The sequence below is a fragment of the Cheilinus undulatus genome, linkage group 14, assembly GCF_018320785.1.
Source record: "Cheilinus undulatus linkage group 14, ASM1832078v1, whole genome shotgun sequence".
NCBI classification, from domain to species: Eukaryota; Metazoa; Chordata; class Actinopteri; order Labriformes; family Labridae; genus Cheilinus; species Cheilinus undulatus.
In genome coordinates this window covers 18,732,073-18,751,802 of record NC_054878.1, presented here as the reverse complement: position 1 = coordinate 18,751,802, position 19,730 = coordinate 18,732,073, and the positions used below count along the sequence as shown (strand labels likewise).

Genomic DNA, 19,730 nt, shown 5'->3' with positions numbered 1-19,730 from the left:
CTTCTAAGGCCGGCTACACACTGGAAGATTTTAAACCTGATTTTAGGTCTAATTTGCATCCCCATGACCCCATTTGAGGCTTGTCCCAGCAGATTATTTGTCCACATAATCTCCATTTGCTTGGTGTCAATACCATTATTTAACTGCTGCTGATCTAGTCTGAGCCCAACAGATTGAGAATCAATTCCAGGTCAGGCTGCCTCCAATGAAATATCCTCAATAGCCAACCGGACATTATTTACTTCTAGGGCAGAGATATACTTGCTGTGTCACCTTGCATTTGCATATGAACCTGGCTGCATCATAGCATATTTGTAATATACCTGATTAGTGAAACTTGTTACTGGAGGATACCTCTAGAGAGCACACCAGAGGGCTCAGGCTGTATACCATTTCCCAATGCATGGGATTTCAACCACAAGCAAGGCAGCACTAAAGGAGGCTACTAAAAAGTTAATTCTATGACCAGAACTAAGATAATATTAACATTAATGATCAATAATCACCTCAGACTGATGACTGGTGGTCAGAAAATACCATCCACAATCTGTTTCTACAATATTTACCTCTTTTCATAGGCATAGCTGTACTGGTGTTTCAGTAGAACTGGTTACTGTGTTAACTGATGACTTTCATAGATGTGGTCATTATAGCAGCTAATAAAAACAGTCTTTCTGAATGTCTCTTTGTGTTCTCTATAATGTCACACTGTATTTATTTGATATAAATTTAATAAAAAACATAATGAATACAATCAAGGCCATGGAAGAACTTGACTAAAAGTCAACAATTTGCATGCTGACTAGTCAAACATCTTATTTTCATCCAGAATGACATGTTTGTTACTGGGCAGTGACAATGACACACTTTAAAGACAAAGATAATGATTGACTTGATTTACCAGGTTGACTTTAAAAGTTTCAGCCCATATTGTCACTGCTGCTGTGTTGATTGCCACATCTCCTCTGCCTCTACCAGTCATGGGCATACTGCATCATGTGCCCGCATCACAGTGAGGCATGATATGTATGCATTAACATCAAGCTTATCACCAGCCTCACAGCTCACAAATGTTAACACAACCTTACCATCTACTCAGCCAGATTTCACCCTTATTCTTATTTTTTTTGTTGTTGTTGTTGTTTTTAGCTTCAGAAAAACATCAGGGCAGCCAGCTGAAGACATCAGTTGTCCTCCAAATGTTTTTTTCTTCTGAAATCCAATTATTTTATTGAACCAGGTGTATTTCCATTGAAAAACAAAAAAATCTTTTTCAAGGGAGTCCTGGCTAAGACAGCAGCACGATAAGTTTCACTCATATCACAAAAATCAGAACATAACAAGGTTACATCAGTCAACAAATCAGCAGCTTTCAGTATAAAAACGTGCGTACACTGGTCAAATGCTTCCTAACTTTGGCTTTAACATCTCCTAAACTAACAATGCCCAAGTCTGTAGCTCAGACCAAGATGATAGAGAAAAACATTAAAAGCTCTTTTACCAAAGACAGAGCGAGTTTGAGGAATCTCATACATGATGAATCAATGAGATCAAAGGTTAAAACTACTGGGGGTTTTGAATCAGAGATAATTTATGTAAAATAGCCTGATAACGAAAGATATACCAATGTTCCAGGAAGACCAACCAACATTTTCATGCACAACACAAGGATGGGTGCGAAAACCCAGACCAGAGACCAATCGCAAGGCGGCACGGCACACTGAGTCCAAATCATCTTGTGTGTTTGGAGGATTATAATGTTCAAACCATTTGAAACTGTCCTTATATCTGTGGTCTCTCGTGTTTTTGAAATTGGCTAAGATTCAGCCAGCGTAAGCTATGCTGTGTGCTGTTTGCCAGGTGCATTACACAAACAACCTCAGAGTTTTCTTCCTCAGTGCAGGGCTTTCTTTAGGATCATCACATTGCACAAGGTACAGAGATCAAGGGTTGTGATTTCCATTGTTCGAATTTAGAGTAAGGATTGACTGGGTTTGTACTTTCTTAGAATGGATTTGTGAATTAAACATTCCAACATCTGAGGTAATAAAAACAAAAAAAATTAATGCAGAGTAACTTAAAGTAGATGGTAAAACCACAGATGTCCAGCTGAGGCGTGGTGTGAAACACACTCCCCCTAATAAATAAGTACTGAGTAGAAAGACTTTGCTAGTTTCTATGTCAGTTATAAAGACAGTAATACTTGTTTTTATGATAAATCACTGGATTACCTTCAGTTTTTAGTACCACACTACATAAATATGTACCTTGCTAAACAAGTGTTCATTGAAACTACAGTAGGCAACATTATTTTATCAGAATTTTGAGATAACTGCAAAACTACACAACATCATACTTATACCCTTATATGTGGCTATTGCCATACACACGGACTTTGCCTATTAACTATCACCTCTTGCCTTCGTCTTTTGTTCAAAATTGTCAAGGCAACCACTGTAGATGTAATCATAACCATGCCAACATGAAACAGGTTTTGAGCATCCAGCTTCTTTGCAGAGGAGTCTCGCAAGATGAGATTTTACGAGAATTGCGAGGCTCATGCCCAAAACTCCCTTCAATGGAAACACATTCAAAACACAATTGTACTTAGTTAAAATTTAAGTAATATTGCTTTTATTTTGTGAAAAACTGCAATGGAAACGCAGCTACTGTCCTTGCTTCAGTGGCGCTGAGAGCACAAGGTTTGTGCATTGCACACTTGTTGCTGCTTTGTTCTCTTTATAGATGATAAGCAATCAGCTGTGTGTATCTCTGTCTTCTGAGTCTTACCCCCAATTTTCACACACTCCACCTGCATTGTTATATGCTTGCGAAGTGCACTGTGGAGAAAATGGCCCCCTTTCTAGTCAGTCTTTGCAATTCCACTGCCCACGCTCCGGTCCGCTTCCCAGAAGAGATACACGCCAGGCCTATTTTCAGCACCGGCCACTGCCAAACCTGGTCAATCCACGTTGAGCAGATCAATCCAAACAGCCAGAAAAAAGTGCAAGGTATCCAGCCAACTTCAAAATACAACACAATGAACAGACTCACATAAATTATCACTATATCAACATTACATCTCATCCTGTGGTACAAGCCACAGGTCATACGGAGGTCAGTGGGTCAGAGCTACTAGTGCACCATTGAAGAGGAAAACTCAAACTTTTGAGTCAGAAAACCACAGAATTTTACATGAAACCACACATCTAAGAACACATAAACCTTTCAACTCCCTTGTGTACTCCTGGCAGCACTCGGGACACACTTCCAGTGTGCTGGGTTGCCCCCTTTGGTCTGAGTAAAGTGCGGCACACTGCGGTGCAGGAGGTGTTTGTGGTAATTGGAGGTTACATAAATAGCTGAGTGATACGATTTCCAAAGGGGGAGGCAGAGGGTTTCTTCAGTTGAAATGTTCACTTATGAATGCCACTTGAACTGAAAACCCTTAGTTATTTATAATTTTTATGGGGGATTATTTGCCTTTTTTTAGAACAGCTGAAGAAAGACAGGAAACATGGACAGAGAGAATGGTGGGGAGTCATGCTCAAAACAGCATCAAGACCGGGAATTGATCCCACGACCATTGTGTTGAGGACTATAGCCTTTGTATTTGGGTGCCTGCTCTACCCACTGTGCTCAACCGGTATAGCGTAGCTGTTCTGATACTCTATGAAGTGCATGCTGAGGATGTGCAAAGGTGTAGATGGGGTGGTACAAAGTAAGAAGTGGTTTAATCATCTGCATAGAAATGAGAATCAATCTTTGAAATATGGTTCCCAAGGGAGTTAATGCACAAAGTAAATGGTAAGGGGGCCAGTAACTGAATCTTTGGTACACTCCCTTGTGGAACACAGAACACAAGCACAAAAAATGGCCATCTATGTGAAAACATGAATATGTTCAGCATAAGCACTGCCATGTGATACTATTTAACAATGCTGCAGCTGTAAAAACTGCAGAAATTCTTTTGTTTTTCTACAAAAAAAACCCTTATTCTCCATAAAACTTTGGGGGATCCAGTATGGTTTTCAATGTAAGATGGCAGAATGATGTACAGTATATAAACCAAACACAGTGTCTTTCAGTGCAGATTTTTGTTCCTGCAGCTTGCAGGCAGCTCAGTTGTAGTGACTCTGAATAAAACAGACTTAAATTTAAGGGATTTTGAATAGATATCAAAATCTTACTTGTATGCTTTATTTCAGTATTTCTGTTTCAAGTTATAACTGTCTGCTCAAAGTATGTCAAGTGCTGGATTTAAAATGAAAAGCTAAAATATACATGAAAGCCTTGGTCTCCCTTCAACATACAGTGAGGCAGAAACCTGCTGGCTGGGATTTGAGTTCACAGAGGCTGGTATTTTTTCACTTTCAGACCTGATAATAATATGGCGGACATTTCTACTCCATAAGCCTCAGTGTTCTGCCTGGTCATTTGTTCAGGATTATCTGAGGCCGACCTGCTGCATTCAGAAGATGTATCAAGGTCAAGGAGGGTTTGGCAAGATTTTGATTCTCCCGTGTGGCTCAGCTGTACCTTTTTGTCTTTTATGCTTCAGATTCTGCTGATGCAGAGTCCCTGAGTCAGGACAGCTCTGATGAGGAGAGCGAAGACACAGAGGAAGAGGAGCAAAAGGAAGAAGTGACAAGTATGGACGAGGCTCTGAGGACAGTGACTGACACTGCTGAGCGAAGCCAAGAAGGTTTCCTTAAGCAGAGATTTGAAACGCTGGCAGAGAGCTCCACAACAGGTACGAGAGGTCAAACATGCGTACACTACTTTGAAGGAATAATTTAAAATCTTAAAAAGTATTAAGAGTAATTTCTTTTATGATTACTGAGACTTTTGCACATGCACAAAAGAAGTGTTGTTCAAACATGCTCTCACAGTAGGAAGTTTCTCTGCTGGACAGGGAGGAAGAATCCAACACTATAATTACAGATTTTACCATTAGATAATCACTACATATAATTAATGATATGTACACAGCATAATCAAATGAGCAGAGAAGAACACACTAGCAAGAGAAAAAATGATGAAGCTGTTTCATTACGTGGGTGAAGACGGCACTGGTCAAACACTGATTTTATGATATAAACACAGACTCACTCGCAGTACATTTTTCCACAATATTTCCAACTGTTTACACATCAATTCAGCCCTGTTTCTTTTGGAAATTTTTATCTTGTGTTGGTAAGGTAAAAGTCTGAATGAAGTCAGGATGAAAATCCAGCTGTTCATCGTCACATACACCGCTCAGCCCCAAAATTTGGGCGCTGATGGTGTTTTGTGCACGTTTGAATAGGGCTATATTCACCACTGTCATGTCTGTCTGCTAAATATGAAGTTAACAGCCAAGAGATGGATATCTGTCCTAAACACGGCACATCGTGTAACAGCTTTGAAGACATAACCAGTGATAGACAAACAAGACATGTTGTCTTCATTTGTGTTTCAGGCATTTTGCTTTGCTCAGCTAACTGTGTCCAAGCCTGTAGCATCAAATTTAACAAACAGAGGCTAGATGATGAGTTTGCTATGAAATAACCAGGGGTGGAAAGTAACTAATTACACTTAGGAATTATTGCATTTGAGTAGCCTTTTTTTATACCTGTACTTTTTAAGATTAGTACCTTTACGTAAATATATTTTTGGGACAGTATTGTACTTCACTATATTTTAAAAACCATCAAGTACTTAGTAAAAAAAAATTTCACTCTAACAGCCAAAACAAGGAGGTCCAAACTTTCTACCAACAACATGAAACTAGTCAGTAGTTTGGCTTTGACAACACATGACAATCAGTAGTACATAGCGAGACAGTGATTCCCCATTTTCATCCTAAAACAGCTGTTGCATTTTACTTCAGGTTCAGTCACACCTTATAAGAAACAACCTGGTTGGTGATTTATATTCTCTTGTTGTTAATGCATGGTAAGGAAAGATTATATTTCATTAGGATATCAAAGGTAGCTACTCAGTACTCAGTATTTCTTGGTCTGAGCCACAGGCTCCTCTTAAACGTGAGTGTTGTGTTGTTTAGGAGATGTAAAACCCAGATTTAGGGAACATTTGACCAGTGTATGCACATGTTTTTATACTGAAAGCTGTTGATTTGTTGATTGATGTAACCTAAGTATTTTGTGTTAACTTCGACTTTTTCTTGAGTGGAGTTATAGACCAGTACTTTTATCTCCACTTGCATCAATGTTAACCATATTGACTGTACTTTTTCTTGAGTACAATAATCTTTTACGTCTTTCATCTCTTAACATAACTTAGTTAATGTAAGTAGAGGTCAAACAGAGAGAAGAAATGCTGCTCAGCTCCAGCCACTGTTGTGGCTTATTTCTTGTTTCGAACTGAGGACTCAACATTCAGAACAGCTCTCCACACAGTGTATTTACTAAACAGTAAAGCACATTTTTGTTTCAATCCCAGAATGCTTTTCAAGTAGCCTGCAGCAATAACCAGGAGCCAGGCTTCTTTTAACAGCTTTTCTCCCTCATTATGTGAAATTCATCAGTGACACCAAATGTTGGTTTACTGTTTAGTGAATACACCAGATGGAGTGCCTTTTTGGTTGATCTCTGCTACTGTCTATATTTTCCTTGCAGTTTTTACATTGTCTAATGCATTATGTGTGTCTACAGGCGAGCAGAGCCGAGTCCCCAGGCTCAGCATGTCTTCACGCTTCCTGGCCAGAGGACATAGTAACAGGTACATTTGACCACATCAGTCCACTGTGGACTGGCAGCTACAATTACAAACCCCATGTGGACTCACGCACACTGCTCTGCTAAATCATCTGTGTAGCTTCCTGATGTAGCCAAGCAGTCAGCTTCAAATGACAACTTTGTTTCTGAAATTCAATGTTTGTAAACCTAACTTTTCTTTGTATTTACAGAGTGTGATGTAAACCTCTGATTGTAAATCTACATGTTTATTTCCTAATAAAACATCTCTGCAAGATATAGCTATGACTACAACCAGTACCCACCTAGCTTAATACTTAAACCTTTCTGAAATGTAATGAGAACTGCCCACCAGCACCTCTGGAACTAATTGTTTTTATGTTATATTTTCATCTGTCCAATATGTATGAGAAAAGAAATAAACAAACAAAATATTTGGGTTTACTGGGAGTAATGGGATTTTTGGTTAGGTTCTGGAGGCAACAGGCTAGCTTCAGTGTTTGTGATTTGCTAAGCTAACAGGCTGCTGGTTGTGGTTTCAGATTCAGGGCACAGATAGTGGAATCAATCTTCTGCAGAGATGGGAATAAGAGTATATCCCAAAATGTGATACTGCTCTGTAAACCCGCTGTAGCTGAATATATTTTATGTTTTACTCACCTGCTCCCCTAACTCTGAGATTATTTCTTTCTAGGGCTGTGCCCCCGTTTGCCAAAGTGCACGGAAAGGAACAAGGCAGCAACTCTGCTAAACCCCCTGTGTCAAAAGTTCGGCCCATGATGGATGACAGCCAGAGCAGAAACACAGAAGACAAGACCTCCGTGTCCCCCTGCAGGACTTTGGAGCCAAGGTAAGAAAGTAATCGAGGAGCTGCATTGGCTTTATTTTTAGACGAGTGCTACATTTGCGGACTTGGATTAATGAATCATAAGATCAAAAAGCCCAAAAAGTGCTCTGTTTGAATGAAAAGGGATTATAAATCATTTACTAGTTCACATGGCAGGAATGCAACATAAGATGTACTGAACAAAGCTTTTCCGAGGTCACACTGGGCGTCAATGTTTGAACATTTTTATGATTTACAACAAGCAGATGTGTGCTTTTACTTCTTGAATTAATAATTTATTAGAGTAAACAAAAGGCAGAGAGGGACTAAGACATTCATCTCGTTTATGATGCACATGCAAACAAATTCAGAGTGATATACAACAGTGCAGCTTAAATGCACAGACTTCAAACTAAGATCCACTCTGGCTCCTTTTAGTAATTTTCTGATATGAAAGAGGTTTCCTTATTTACCCCTCTCTGCAGGGTCAGTTCTCCAAAGGCCGAGAGCGCTCCGACTCTCAGACTCATGAAGAAGAGAGGCCCGCATCTGTGGAGGTTATCCACTCCTCCAATCAGAGCGCCGCTGCCGTTTGAACGAGAGCCATGTTTGCAGAAATCACATTCTCTGCACAACCTGATCTCTGACTGTGAGTATCATCATCGATGTCTTCATTCACTGCTACTGCCACTACTTTCTACTATGATAAAGTCATAATATTCAGTGGGCAACACAAGCTACCTGAGGTGCATATTCATACATCAGGACTTCTTTACCTGCTCATTTATACTTCTGTAGAAAACGGGGGACATTTCAGACAAATGCTGTGAGTTAGAGCAGAGAAATTACATCCAATTACGTAAGATCTTGATTATGAGTAAGAATAAACTTATTCAAAATAGTTTATCTGAAGAAAAAAATATCGCTTAACATGCATTTAATTACCAAGTTTGAAAAATGCAGATGGCTTTATTAGATAACCACCTTTTATATAGCTTTGCAAACAAAACGTGTATCTAAAATACCTCAAAATATACGCTGGTTTAGTTTAGTTGGTAAAGTGGTTTCTAATGCTATATATTATTAAATAATTTCTGTTAACTGAAACTAAAATAAAATAATGACTTAATAAAAACTGAAAATTAAAAAACTGTATTTTGTGCTTACGAAAATAACTAAAATAAAGTAAATTAAATATTTTTCTTCTTTAATCCTTAAAATAATCCAAAATAGTAAGACAAATGCAGAATTAGGAATTTCTTTCTGTCCACATATACACATACATCTGCACGGTGGTGCAGGGGTTAGCGCTGTTGACTCACAGCAAGAAGGTCCCTGGTTTGCTTCCCAGTCAGGGCCTTTCTGTGCAGAGTTAAGCAGGATTCATTCATCAGGAGTGTATTTAAACATTTTCAAGATGTTCTTCTACATAGTAGGCAAATGAAGTTAGTCTGTCTTTGGATTTTTGTCTGAAATCTGCAGTTTTACATGGCTTGATTCCATCATAATGTGTAAAATCTAAACATTTTGGCATAAAAAAACCATTAAATATAAGTTAATTTCCCCATTTATATCCTCAATCTGCTTGTTTTCTGCAGCCCCTCACTCACCAGAGCCCTCTAGTGACCAAAGGGAGTTGTGCAGGAGACCTGACCAGCTTCCCCTGGATCCAGACACTCCCAGATCTCCCATCAGATTGCCATCCCCTTCCTCTGTATCCTCATATTCCCCCTCGTCCCCCCTGCCTTGGGACAGTCCCAAAATCAAGGCCCAGCACTCATACATGAACCCCACAGCCAGCTCCACTGCCAAAAGCAGCCGCTCCTCCTCACTGGGGGAGGGTCTTAACATCAGCACTCCTCCCTGCTCCCCTTCTTTCATTAAGGGAAGGAGGTCATGTGGGGAGAATGAGGTCCAGTCTCCTCTGCTCACCTCTTCTCCTGCCACATCGTTCCCCTCTACCGCCTCTTCAACATTGTCTCTCTCCTCGTGTTCTCAGTCAAACAGTCCCTCCCCAACTCGCCCCCATCCCACAGCTGCAGTTTCACCCACTAACTTCACCCAGAACCTCCCACAGTCTCGCATCCCACTCCCCAAACAGCCCCTCAGCCCCCGTCGCAGCCTCTGCCTGGATGTGATGTCTGGATCGAGTTGGTCTGGAGGCTCAGTGAGGGGTGCTAACCCAACATTAAACTCTGGATGTGACTCTGCAACTACAGGACAAAGAGGTTAGACAAACAGACATGCTGTAAATGTGATAAATCACTGTTTAGACACTAAAAAGCTGAATTAATGTTTTTTGCTGTCTTTAGCACTGGGCAGGCGCCTCTCACTGCGCGTTGAGCCATCTATTCCAAGTTTGACTCGTGCAAAGCTGAAGAGAGGCTCGGTTTCAGAAATGTATGTCTTCACCACACTCTCCTTTTTTTCATTTCTGTTCTTTTCTGTATTTAACAACAGTTTTCAAAGTACAAAAAAACTTTTCTTTGCAGTGCCAAGGAGCCCACAGCACAAGCAGCTGCAACCAAAGAAAGCCCTTCGGGGTCTGAACAGACCCAAACATCGAGCACCGACCCCCAGCCAGGTGTGGCCTCAGACAGCTCTCTTATTAACCTGTCTGTCTCTACTAATCCTCCTCTTCATCGCTGCATCTCTTCACCCTGCTCGCCTTCAAACTTCTGGCCTGTCTGTCATGTTCCTCCATCTGTCCCTGTGCCCCCCTGCTGTCAACACTGCACTTACAACAGTGAGTCCAACCAAAGAGACACTTGAGGATATTTCATGAGCTGTGATTGTGTGATCAGTGCTGTATGAAGTCAGGCGGAAGCCCAGCCCAGGAGCTGTATGGTTTATGAACTCATAATACTGACCTAGGTCAGTCCTGCCCTTCCTAAACTCTTTGTATGGGAGGTTTCCCAGCCGAACGTGAAATACATCCATGCAATGGATACATGAAAGAATCATCTCGTTTGTCAGGTTACATACACTGGATTACATTTGGTGCACTTAATTTAAAGTGTTTTGGTCTGGATTCTATGTACTCTTTTTTATTTTTAAAAATAAGACCTCAGGTCCTTGCTCACTTGGAAACAGTTTTGATCTGTAATGTACTGGAAACAGATGGGCCGGGTATATGTCACACCACATCTGAGCAGGAGTATTTAGCCAAATCCAGACACAAATTTACATGTAGTTATGTGAGAGATGATAGAAAAGCTTACTGAATGTGGATATGGCAGACAAACAGGAGCACAATAAGGTCCAGGGAATAAAACTTTACAGTCAGTGATCAAACTACAGGAAAAAAAAGTCATGCGTGGGTCGCAGAGTCCTGGCTGGTGAAGAGGCTGAACAAGATGACATGCTATTAAACAGGAGGAGCACACAAGGACAGAGTTTAATACAAGACATGACACACAAAAACTTACAAAATAAAACAGGAACCAACAAATGCAGGACTATGTAAGTATAAATAAATGAAAAAAATGGAATTCATAAGGGATTTGGGTCTTTTGTCTTATACATTTGAAGACCTCTAGTCCGAGGCCAATGCACAAAACAAAAGTGGAGCGATATAATCATGCCTTGAATTTAGATTAGGGCTGGGCAATTAATCGCAAATTAGATAAAATTGCAACATGGTTTGCTGCAATTTTCAAATCACAGAAGGTGCAATATTTCTTTAACCTGAAATTTGTGTCAAAATACCAGTTTAAAACCTTTTTTTGCAGCAGAGATATTATGCATTACACATGCAATCATTCAAGTGCCATATTTTTAGAATAATCTACAATGAAACCCTACTCTCTTCATTTTTGTAAGTTTTTCTTATTGCATATGAGAATGACACAGAAATATCATTCGCTTTAATACAACAACTCATGTCCAATGTACAATTTGAGTGAAAATTGTCACAATTTGATATTTTTTCAAATTGTGTTGGTTATAGGAGAGAAATACTTAATTCTTGTGTTTGCTGGAAAATACAGAAGATGAAGAACTTAAGAAATAACTGCATATTAAATCGCAGTAACAATACTGGGGGGAAAAAAATCACAATTAGATTATTTTCCCAAATCGTTCAGCCCTAAATGAGATACAACTTGGGGGGGGGGGGGGGGCATGTTTGGTGCCACAGGTTTGATAATGGAACATTTAAATATCTTGTAATCAAAATGCCTCCTCAAACAACAAACTTTTATCAGTTTTATTTAGTTGATTTAATTGATCTCTTTCATGTTTGAAAGCTTGATTGTCTATGTTGTAAGGAGGACATATTGAAAAAACCTTTTCTGTATTTGTACATATATTTTGTTATCCAGGGTATCTACAGATCCACAAAATATGAAGCAAGCCAATCCAATCATTTATTGATGTGATGGTCTGTCTGTGTCTGAGAACATGAGATCTGATTGACTGTTCAGAGTTCAGAGATTGACTGCACACAGCTGTACTCATGCTGATACCCCCCACAAAAGAGAGGGACAAGGTAATAAGAAGAAAGCTTGTTTTATACAGGGTCAAAAACCACCTTTTGATGCTTGATCCCTGTTATATTTTTGACCAGATGTTTTATTTAGACCACAGGGTACTGGATTCAAAGATGGGGGAGAGCTATGATGTCTCACCTTTAATTGCAATAGAGTGGAAAACTGCTCACCTCGATGCTCCCTTCTTTTGATAAGAAATAGAGCCCGAGTTAACTGAAGTACTACAGCAGCACTCCACCACACTGCTCACTCATTTTCTAAATAAAGGAATCCAGCAGAGTTAAAATGCTGACAAGAATCAATCTGATTGAATCTTTTCCCCCACTTTGGCTTTCCTTGATAACAGCCTCACTAAGGCAGTGATGCTTATCATTTTGAAAACACAGGAGTGAGATCTAGTTCATTTGTACCTACAGCTGGGTTTTGCTGCTGGATAAACATGTTGAAATCATTGTTCTCAGTTTCAGGGCTTTCACTGCTCCTGTTCTCCTCTGTTTCTTTTCTGCCTCACTTAGATTTTTTTGTCCTTTTAATGCTCTTTAACATTTCCCGTGTGTCGACTCGCTCAATAATCATCTGACTTTGTATAGAACCTTACAGTACAGTTGTTTTTATGCACACAGCTTGAAAGAGTAAAAGTCTTTTCTCTCTGTCTGCAGAACTTTCCATCTCCTTGGAAACTTGTCGGCAGGCTGTTTCTGAGCTTCACAGCAGTCTGAGGAAAACCGTCATGCTCTACACTAAGGTCAGAGAATGTGTCTTAATGTGTGTGTCTTCGTCTAGAAATAAGAACAAGGATAAATATGCAGGGTTTATACGACTAGAAAGAAATATTTATCAGGGAGATAAATCAGAAAAACAGAGAGAGGCATATAGAAGGAAAACAGAAATAGATCATTTTCTCACATTACATTGCTGTGAATGTTGTCTGATATTCCTCTGATTATTTTCAGTATAAATAAGACAGATGTTTCTGCCTGTATCTGAATTATTTAAAAAACTTTTGTAAAATAACTCCTGCTTTGCCAACATTAACAAGCATACTCTTGCTGTATTCTTGGGCTGTATTGGTCTGCAGCTTTTTTATAACTGGCACAAAACCAGAGGTCTCTGAGTGCAACTGCACCGTCAAAAAACATATAGCACTATTACATCTTACCCTACAAACAGGGCCAGCACGTCCAGGGGCTGCAAAAAGCATCCTAAAATATAAAGTGTAACCAACCCATTGAAAATTGCCTACTCGGTACAGTAAACACCCTGTAAGCACAATGAATAGCTGGGTAATGTGTCACTTTATCTCCACTTATCAATTACTCATTCTTCCTAACCCTCACTTCCCGCCCCTAACCCATACAAGCCAACTTGTGACTTTTTGTTTTTTTCGCTAACTTTGGAACAAAACAATGCCTGTGTTTTGTGACCTGGGGATTTACAGATGAACTGGGTTGATGGGTTGTTTCTTGTTGCCTATGGCTGCAAACTCAAAAATTGCCTCTTGCCTAGAGCGGCACATTTGCACGCACCAGGCCTGCCCACAAATCAATATGCATTTGATGATAAACATCTCACATCATCTATGCTGAAGCCAGCAAAGGCTTTGTTAGAAACTAAAAATTAAAGCTGACAGATAAAATACAGCAGTACCACTGGATTTTGCACAGATTTATTTATGTTTGAATATGTTTTCATTTTAAACCAGGTGCTGCAGTGTGGCCAGGAGCCCAGCGAGGATCAACAAGAAATGAGGAACTTCCTGTCCAACTCTCTGTTCACAGTTAAAGTAGAACTGGACTCTCTGCCTCACCCTGCCTCCCCCTCTCTGCTTGGGCTTCGAGTGGACCAAGGGGCCACAATGGAGGGGGAGAAAGCTTTGGCTCTGCTGGAGCAGTACGCTGAGCTGCTGCTGAAGTCTGTGGAGAGGAGACTGGACACCAAGACCTGAGGAGTAGACCTTGTGTGTGTGTGCACACACCACTGAATAAAACCAGTGCTGTGAATCACATCCTCAATAAATGCACAGGGAACCTAATTTATGGACTGAATGCAGATGAGATGTGGATGTATTTTGAGAAACCGAGCGAAGTCAATGAGTTTTATGCAATAATAAAAATAGTCTGAATGGTTGCCTTATTTTCCATGCCATAGCTTTTTTTTGTCTTTTTATCTTTTATATTCAAGTGTTGTGGATGAAAATGTACTTTTTAAAATCAGTATTTCGTTCTAAAACTGATTCCGTATTTTACTGTTAAAGTGATCGCATAAAGTCTTAAGCTTCATTAGCATTCTCTAGAGGCTGCAGGGTTCATTTTTCCATTCAGTTTTCTACTGCAAGTACTTTAACAACTGAGAGAATTTTCCCTGTGGGTGTCTTTACAGAAACTTGAAGAGGGTTATTCATAGCTAAAATGTTTCTGGTTATATAAAAGTGATCAACTTTTTTCAAGGAAGTATGCCAGTTGAATGGGAAGATACTGTACCCCGGACAGACTGAGTCCACATTTTTATTCATGAAGTTTTCTAAGTTTTAGGGGCGTGCTTGTGCAGAACAGGCATTTTCCCCCTCTACTCTGCTGCTGCCAGGAAAAGGGGGTTCTTTTAGGTGCTGAGTTAAGATGGAGATGTTTGTGGGAGGTTAAAGGAGATTAGACGTTTTATTTTAGGGTTTTTTTATTCATGTTTTTGCTAACTATGTCTCCCTAGTTATTGGGATCTTGAATCAGTTTGTATTGCTCTATGTAAATAATTCTGCACTCTTCCTTGAACTCTTAAAGAATAAAATGTGCAGACATGGAACTGTAGTTATGACTGATCATTTTATTTTAAATCAACCACAGTTGACAGCATACATCTGATAAACATTATTGTTTATCTGCTGTTTAAGTACATAAATCATCCATTAGTATATCTTAGAAATATTAAAATATTATACACAATAAATACATTAGCAATAATATCTAAATACTAAAAAAAAAGCCATGTGTGCCTGAAGTGGTTAGCTATGTTTAAGTATATGAGATAACTGTTGCATGTTACTAAATGAGCTCAGCTCATGTCATGATTATTTCACACACTACTTTGATGAAGCCTATAGATGACGTGCATATGTGCAAAGTTCTACATTTCCTGATATGCATCCACACATTCTCGCATGCATCCTTGGTAGGATGATTTATGCACTGCAAGGGCAACAGTGTGCTTCTTATGGAAGTGTCTCCACATTGACATAGGTGAGCACGACATCATGCAGGATGTTGATCCTGTCGATCTGGTTGAGCTCTCTGATGCGATGCTTGAACTCAAACAGCGGGATGTTGTTTACAGCCACCCTGTACGCATCCTGAGTGCAAAGGATCTTCATCTGAAATAGCAAAGAGGAGTAATACTCAGCTGTGGTTAAGGCTGTGAACTCACAAACACAATTTGATTTCATTGAGTAGGAATCATTCTGTAGGGCCAAATTTCCTGATTGAAGACCCCCAAAATACATGAAAAATAAAATCGTGCTGGAATGTCAATGCCAAGTTGAAGAAAATGACCCCCTACTCATTGAAAAATATAACCTCAGAGCTGAGTTGTTTATCCTGAGAGTAAACATGGACACATAGACAGATTTAGCTCTTTAAATTAGTAACCCCCTAGCGATGCCTGTAAAGCTTAAGTGTTATTGATGTTATTGAGCAACATGAGACCCCCACTGACCTCCAGGAGCCTCCCTGCAGGACAGCAGCTCCTTTTTCTAGGACCCGCCTGCACAAACGACTTTCCAACCCTTTCCATCTTTTCCCAGCGTTAGCCTGACATTAACCATGAGAGAGTGACCTGGAGTCAGTTAAAGGCACCATGTGTAGCATTTTTTAAACACCAATACTGACTTTGAAATTCTAACCACAAGCAAAAGTACTGTTAAAATTATTAGTAGTTTTTGTTAGTGTAATTTGTTTCCATTCGTGGTGGCCAAGTGGTTAAGGCGCGTCCCACGTACACGGATGGCCGGGGTTCGAATCCGGCCTGAGGTCCTCCACCGCATGTCTCTCGCCTGCTCTTGTCCCTGTTTCCGACTCTATCCACTGTCCTCCTCTATCAAATAACTGCCCAAAATAAATAATAAATTTAAAAAACTTGATTGACATTATCTCAGCTAGCTAGAAAATCATACGCAATATTATTTTCCTTAATTAAAAAAAACGTAGTTTACATTACATTAACTAGCTAGAAAATCTTGGCCAATATTAAGTTAGCTAATAAAAAAAATATTAGCTGTCTAGAAAACCTTTACTAACATTATCATTTAAGCTAGCAAGAAAAAAGTTTTGTTAACATGACATTAGCTAACAAAAAATCTTGGTTGACTTGGTTAAGATAAGATTACCCAGCCCAAAAAATGCCTTGCCATTATTACCTTAGCTAGCTAGTAAAAACAACTTGCCTCGCATTATTATTTATGCTAGCAACTAGCATTAGCTAGCTAAAAAAGTATTGGCTCACATTATCATGAAAGCAAGCAAGACAAGTCGGTTAATATTACACTGCCAAGAAAATCACTGTTAACATTGTGTAAGCAATCTAGAAGAAAAAACCTTGTCTCACATTGTTTTAGCAAGAGAAATGTTGGTTAACATGACATTAAAATTAGACAATAAAATCTTGTCTTTCATTACATTTGCTAGCTAGAAAAATACTGGCTTTAGAAAAGTCTTGGTTTGTATAGCATTAGTTAGCAAGAAAAATTTGGGTTATCTTTACTGTTAAAGCTCGCAAGAAAAGTCTTGGTTAAGATGGCATTAGTTAGCAGGAAAAATCTTGGCTAACATTAACGTAAAAGGTAATTCCATAGCTTACATTACATTAGCTTGAAATAAAATCTTAGCTAGCATAGAATTCTGAAGGAAATTACAATTAATGACATAAACAAGCGAGCAAAATTCATAGGTGATATTAAACTATAGCTAGGAAGCAAAATCTTATTAAAGATTACGTTGGCCTTAAAGTTCTGTAGCAAGAAAATTCTTTCTTTTATAGTGAACTACTGAGTGATAATGTTGCCTTGCTAACAGTATGCATATTTAGTGATTCTGTGTTAGCTGATGTGTTATCAAATATAGTGCTGTAGCTTCAAATGTATGGCCTGATTATTATCCATATTTTTCTCTCCATTGTTTTTTCAGTAGCTGAGAAGAGCATCTATAGTTGTGACTTCATATCTGGAACTCAGCAGTAGCTTTTCAACCGTATTTAATTTTTCCACCCTTAGCGTGAGAGGAAAATGGATGTCATTTGTTTTTGATGAAAATTTTAAAGCAGAAAAACTTTGTTTCCATGACAATGTATACTAGCTTCCAATTTTTTTTTTTTTTTAAATAAAAATTTAAAGTGAAATGCTACACATAGCATCTTTAACCACCACCTCACCTGATTCCTCCTCTTTTTACTCACCTCAAAAGGGCTCCCAAGGGCAAAGGGGAAGGGTCCTGGCTTCAGCTCTCTCTCCTCTGGACCCCAGCGCTCCCCTAGCTTGTGGTTACGAACCAGCACCTGTTTGCCAGCCTCACAGAAGCGAGGGTTAATGTGAAAGGCGATGTCGTTGCCTCTCAGAAAGTTCACTGTGAACCTGAAGGAGAGCAAAGGCACTTAGACCACACAAATACCTTTGTTTTTGTTGTTGTTTTTTTTCACCAAATTGATGGCTTTATTCAAACACAAAAAAACTAAATTTTAAAGTATAACTTGAAAAAGAATATTTCATAAAGTCACTTTTGTACATATATGTGGGCTTACATTTTGGCATTAGGCTTGACATGGCCAAGAATGGTCATCATCATCTTGTCATAGACTCCCCGGGCCAGATTCAAGTTGTATGGCACACTCTAAACCGCAAGAATGAAAGTATAACAAGTCAGTCAGTGAACAAATAAACTGTGACTTTCTAAAAATGTTTTTCAACCACAGTTATCCAGATATCTAAGTGTCTGACTTTACATACAAATCTTCTTGACTTTCACCCAGAGAACAACAAAAATCAGATAGTATTAACCAGCTCATATCAATTAATAAAACACCAACTTTTATTCCAAAGGGCCCTCCCACCCAGATGCATATCGAGTGTGATGCAACCGTGGGTGTGTAGTAAAACTTGGGTGTAAGCAACCCATGCATTGTGCTGCAGCACAGCAGAGAGACCATGTAGATCCTCCTAGGATTATAGTTAAATCAAAAATAATGAGCACATTGCACTTTGTATATGAGGCAACACTAGCCGTCAACAATAGGTGGTAGTATGACAAAGCAAGGTGGTAATATATTGAAGTGATCGGGTCAGCACTGATGTTTTTTATTGTGTAAGATTCAAAGAAGGCGTTACTGGCTTCTTGTAGCAGGTGGTGCTACAGCAAACCCAAATTAATGTTTGAATGTATGGAGGGGTAGATTGTGATCATACATGTGGCATTTTAAGCAAATCAGATGTTTCATATAAGAGTTACACCGACTTCCTGTGAAACAGGAGAGAAACCAAAATCCTCTCCATCAGTGGTGAGGTGTCCTTCAATGAAACATGTCTGTGTTGTGGACTGACATTTAGGAGTTCAGTTCAAATCTGAGTTTGTTTGACCTTTGTCCTTTATGATCTCACTCCCTTTACAAATTTTTAAAAGACAGACACTAGTTCATCATGTGTTTTTCTCTTCTTTTTTGTGTATTTATATTTCTATTGTGTTGTAAGACATGCTTGTTTAAATAGGTGCATGCACATTAGACTTACCAGAGGTCCAGATGTGGGAGGGAGCCAGTGTGGAGGAAAGAGATTTGGACTCTGTCCAGGCCATCCTGACTGTCCTGGGTTACAGTGCCAACCAGGGTGGGCAGGCCACCTGGATGAGGGTTGGGGTGCAGGGACCGGGACAGGAGTCGATGGAGTCGGTGCTGGGACTTGTCCTGGAATTGGAGTTTGAATTGGCGCAGGTGGTTGTGGAGGCTGGTACTGGGGGCCGGGCCAGCAAGGCTGATAGGGCTGACAGGGCTGCCCTGGAGCTGGAGCAGGGGCTGGAGCTGGAGCAGGAGCAGGGGCAGGGGCGATGGGTGTGGTTGGTGCAGGGGTGGGTATTACAGCAGGAGCTGGAGCTGGCACTGAAACTGGAGGAGGGACAGTGTATGGAGCTGGTTGTGTCCCAGGCCAGCAGGGTGTGTTGGGCTGACCAGGCCAGCAGGGTGTCGGCTGAGTGGGCGGTGCCGGCCAGGAAGGGAAGGAGGGTGATGGTGGAGGCAGGGTCGGCCAGAGGCTGTTAGGCTGTGGGGCAGAACCAGGGGACGGGCAGCTGCCACACAGAGCATCAGGGTGCTGAGAAGGAGGAGGAGTAGTAGAGGTGGGAGATGGAGGGAGAGGGATAGAGTGACGGGGGAGAGAGAGAGTGGAAAGGACGGAGGACACCAACTTGCAGTTGCAAACATGGCCGTTTGACATAAGCAAGGATTCAAGCATTTACATTTAGAGATAAATCTGAGAAAACACATTCATTTGTTGTTCTTACCATTGTAGAGATCTGAGAATTTGATGAGCTACTTACATCCATGCTGCCTGCAAAAAAAAAGAGATAACTTTTATTTAATTCATATCATTTTTATCTCAAAAAGTTTAACAAAAGCAGCTAAAAATATGGAAACTGTAGGGCAGAGAAAAACAAATAATCTCTCGATCTGTATTCACAAAAGAAAATGTAA

At 39.9% G+C, this 19,730-nt stretch overlaps 2 protein-coding genes across 2 annotated transcripts in view; one reads left to right on the top strand and one right to left on the bottom strand.

The window, feature by feature from the left end:
• LOC121521539 (mitogen-activated protein kinase-binding protein 1-like) overlaps positions 1-14,659 on the top strand; it is a 48,603-nt gene extending 33,944 nt beyond the window's left edge. Inside the window, exons 25-33 of the mRNA XM_041805617.1 lie at positions 4,562-4,753; positions 6,657-6,723; positions 7,393-7,548; positions 8,010-8,173; positions 9,123-9,752; positions 9,837-9,924; positions 10,017-10,108; positions 12,674-12,759; positions 13,717-14,659. Of these exons, the coding sequence (XP_041661551.1) occupies positions 4,562-4,753; positions 6,657-6,723; positions 7,393-7,548; positions 8,010-8,173; positions 9,123-9,752; positions 9,837-9,924; positions 10,017-10,108; positions 12,674-12,759; positions 13,717-13,959 (1,718 nt within the window). The 3' untranslated portion in view covers positions 13,960-14,659. The remainder of the gene's footprint in view (positions 1-4,561; positions 4,754-6,656; positions 6,724-7,392; positions 7,549-8,009; positions 8,174-9,122; positions 9,753-9,836; positions 9,925-10,016; positions 10,109-12,673; positions 12,760-13,716) is intronic.
• Positions 14,660-14,896: 237 nt separating this feature from the next.
• LOC121521838 (galectin-3) lies at positions 14,897-19,491 on the bottom strand. Its single transcript, XM_041806016.1, has 4 exons — positions 18,775-19,491; positions 17,793-17,881; positions 17,451-17,625; positions 14,897-15,375 (listed from the first exon to the last, which is right to left on the bottom strand). Exons 1-4 carry the CDS (start codon positions 19,489-19,491, stop codon positions 15,217-15,219), a joined length of 1,140 nt encoding a protein of 379 aa, XP_041661950.1. The 3' UTR covers positions 14,897-15,216.
• Positions 19,492-19,730: the final 239 nt, after the last annotated feature.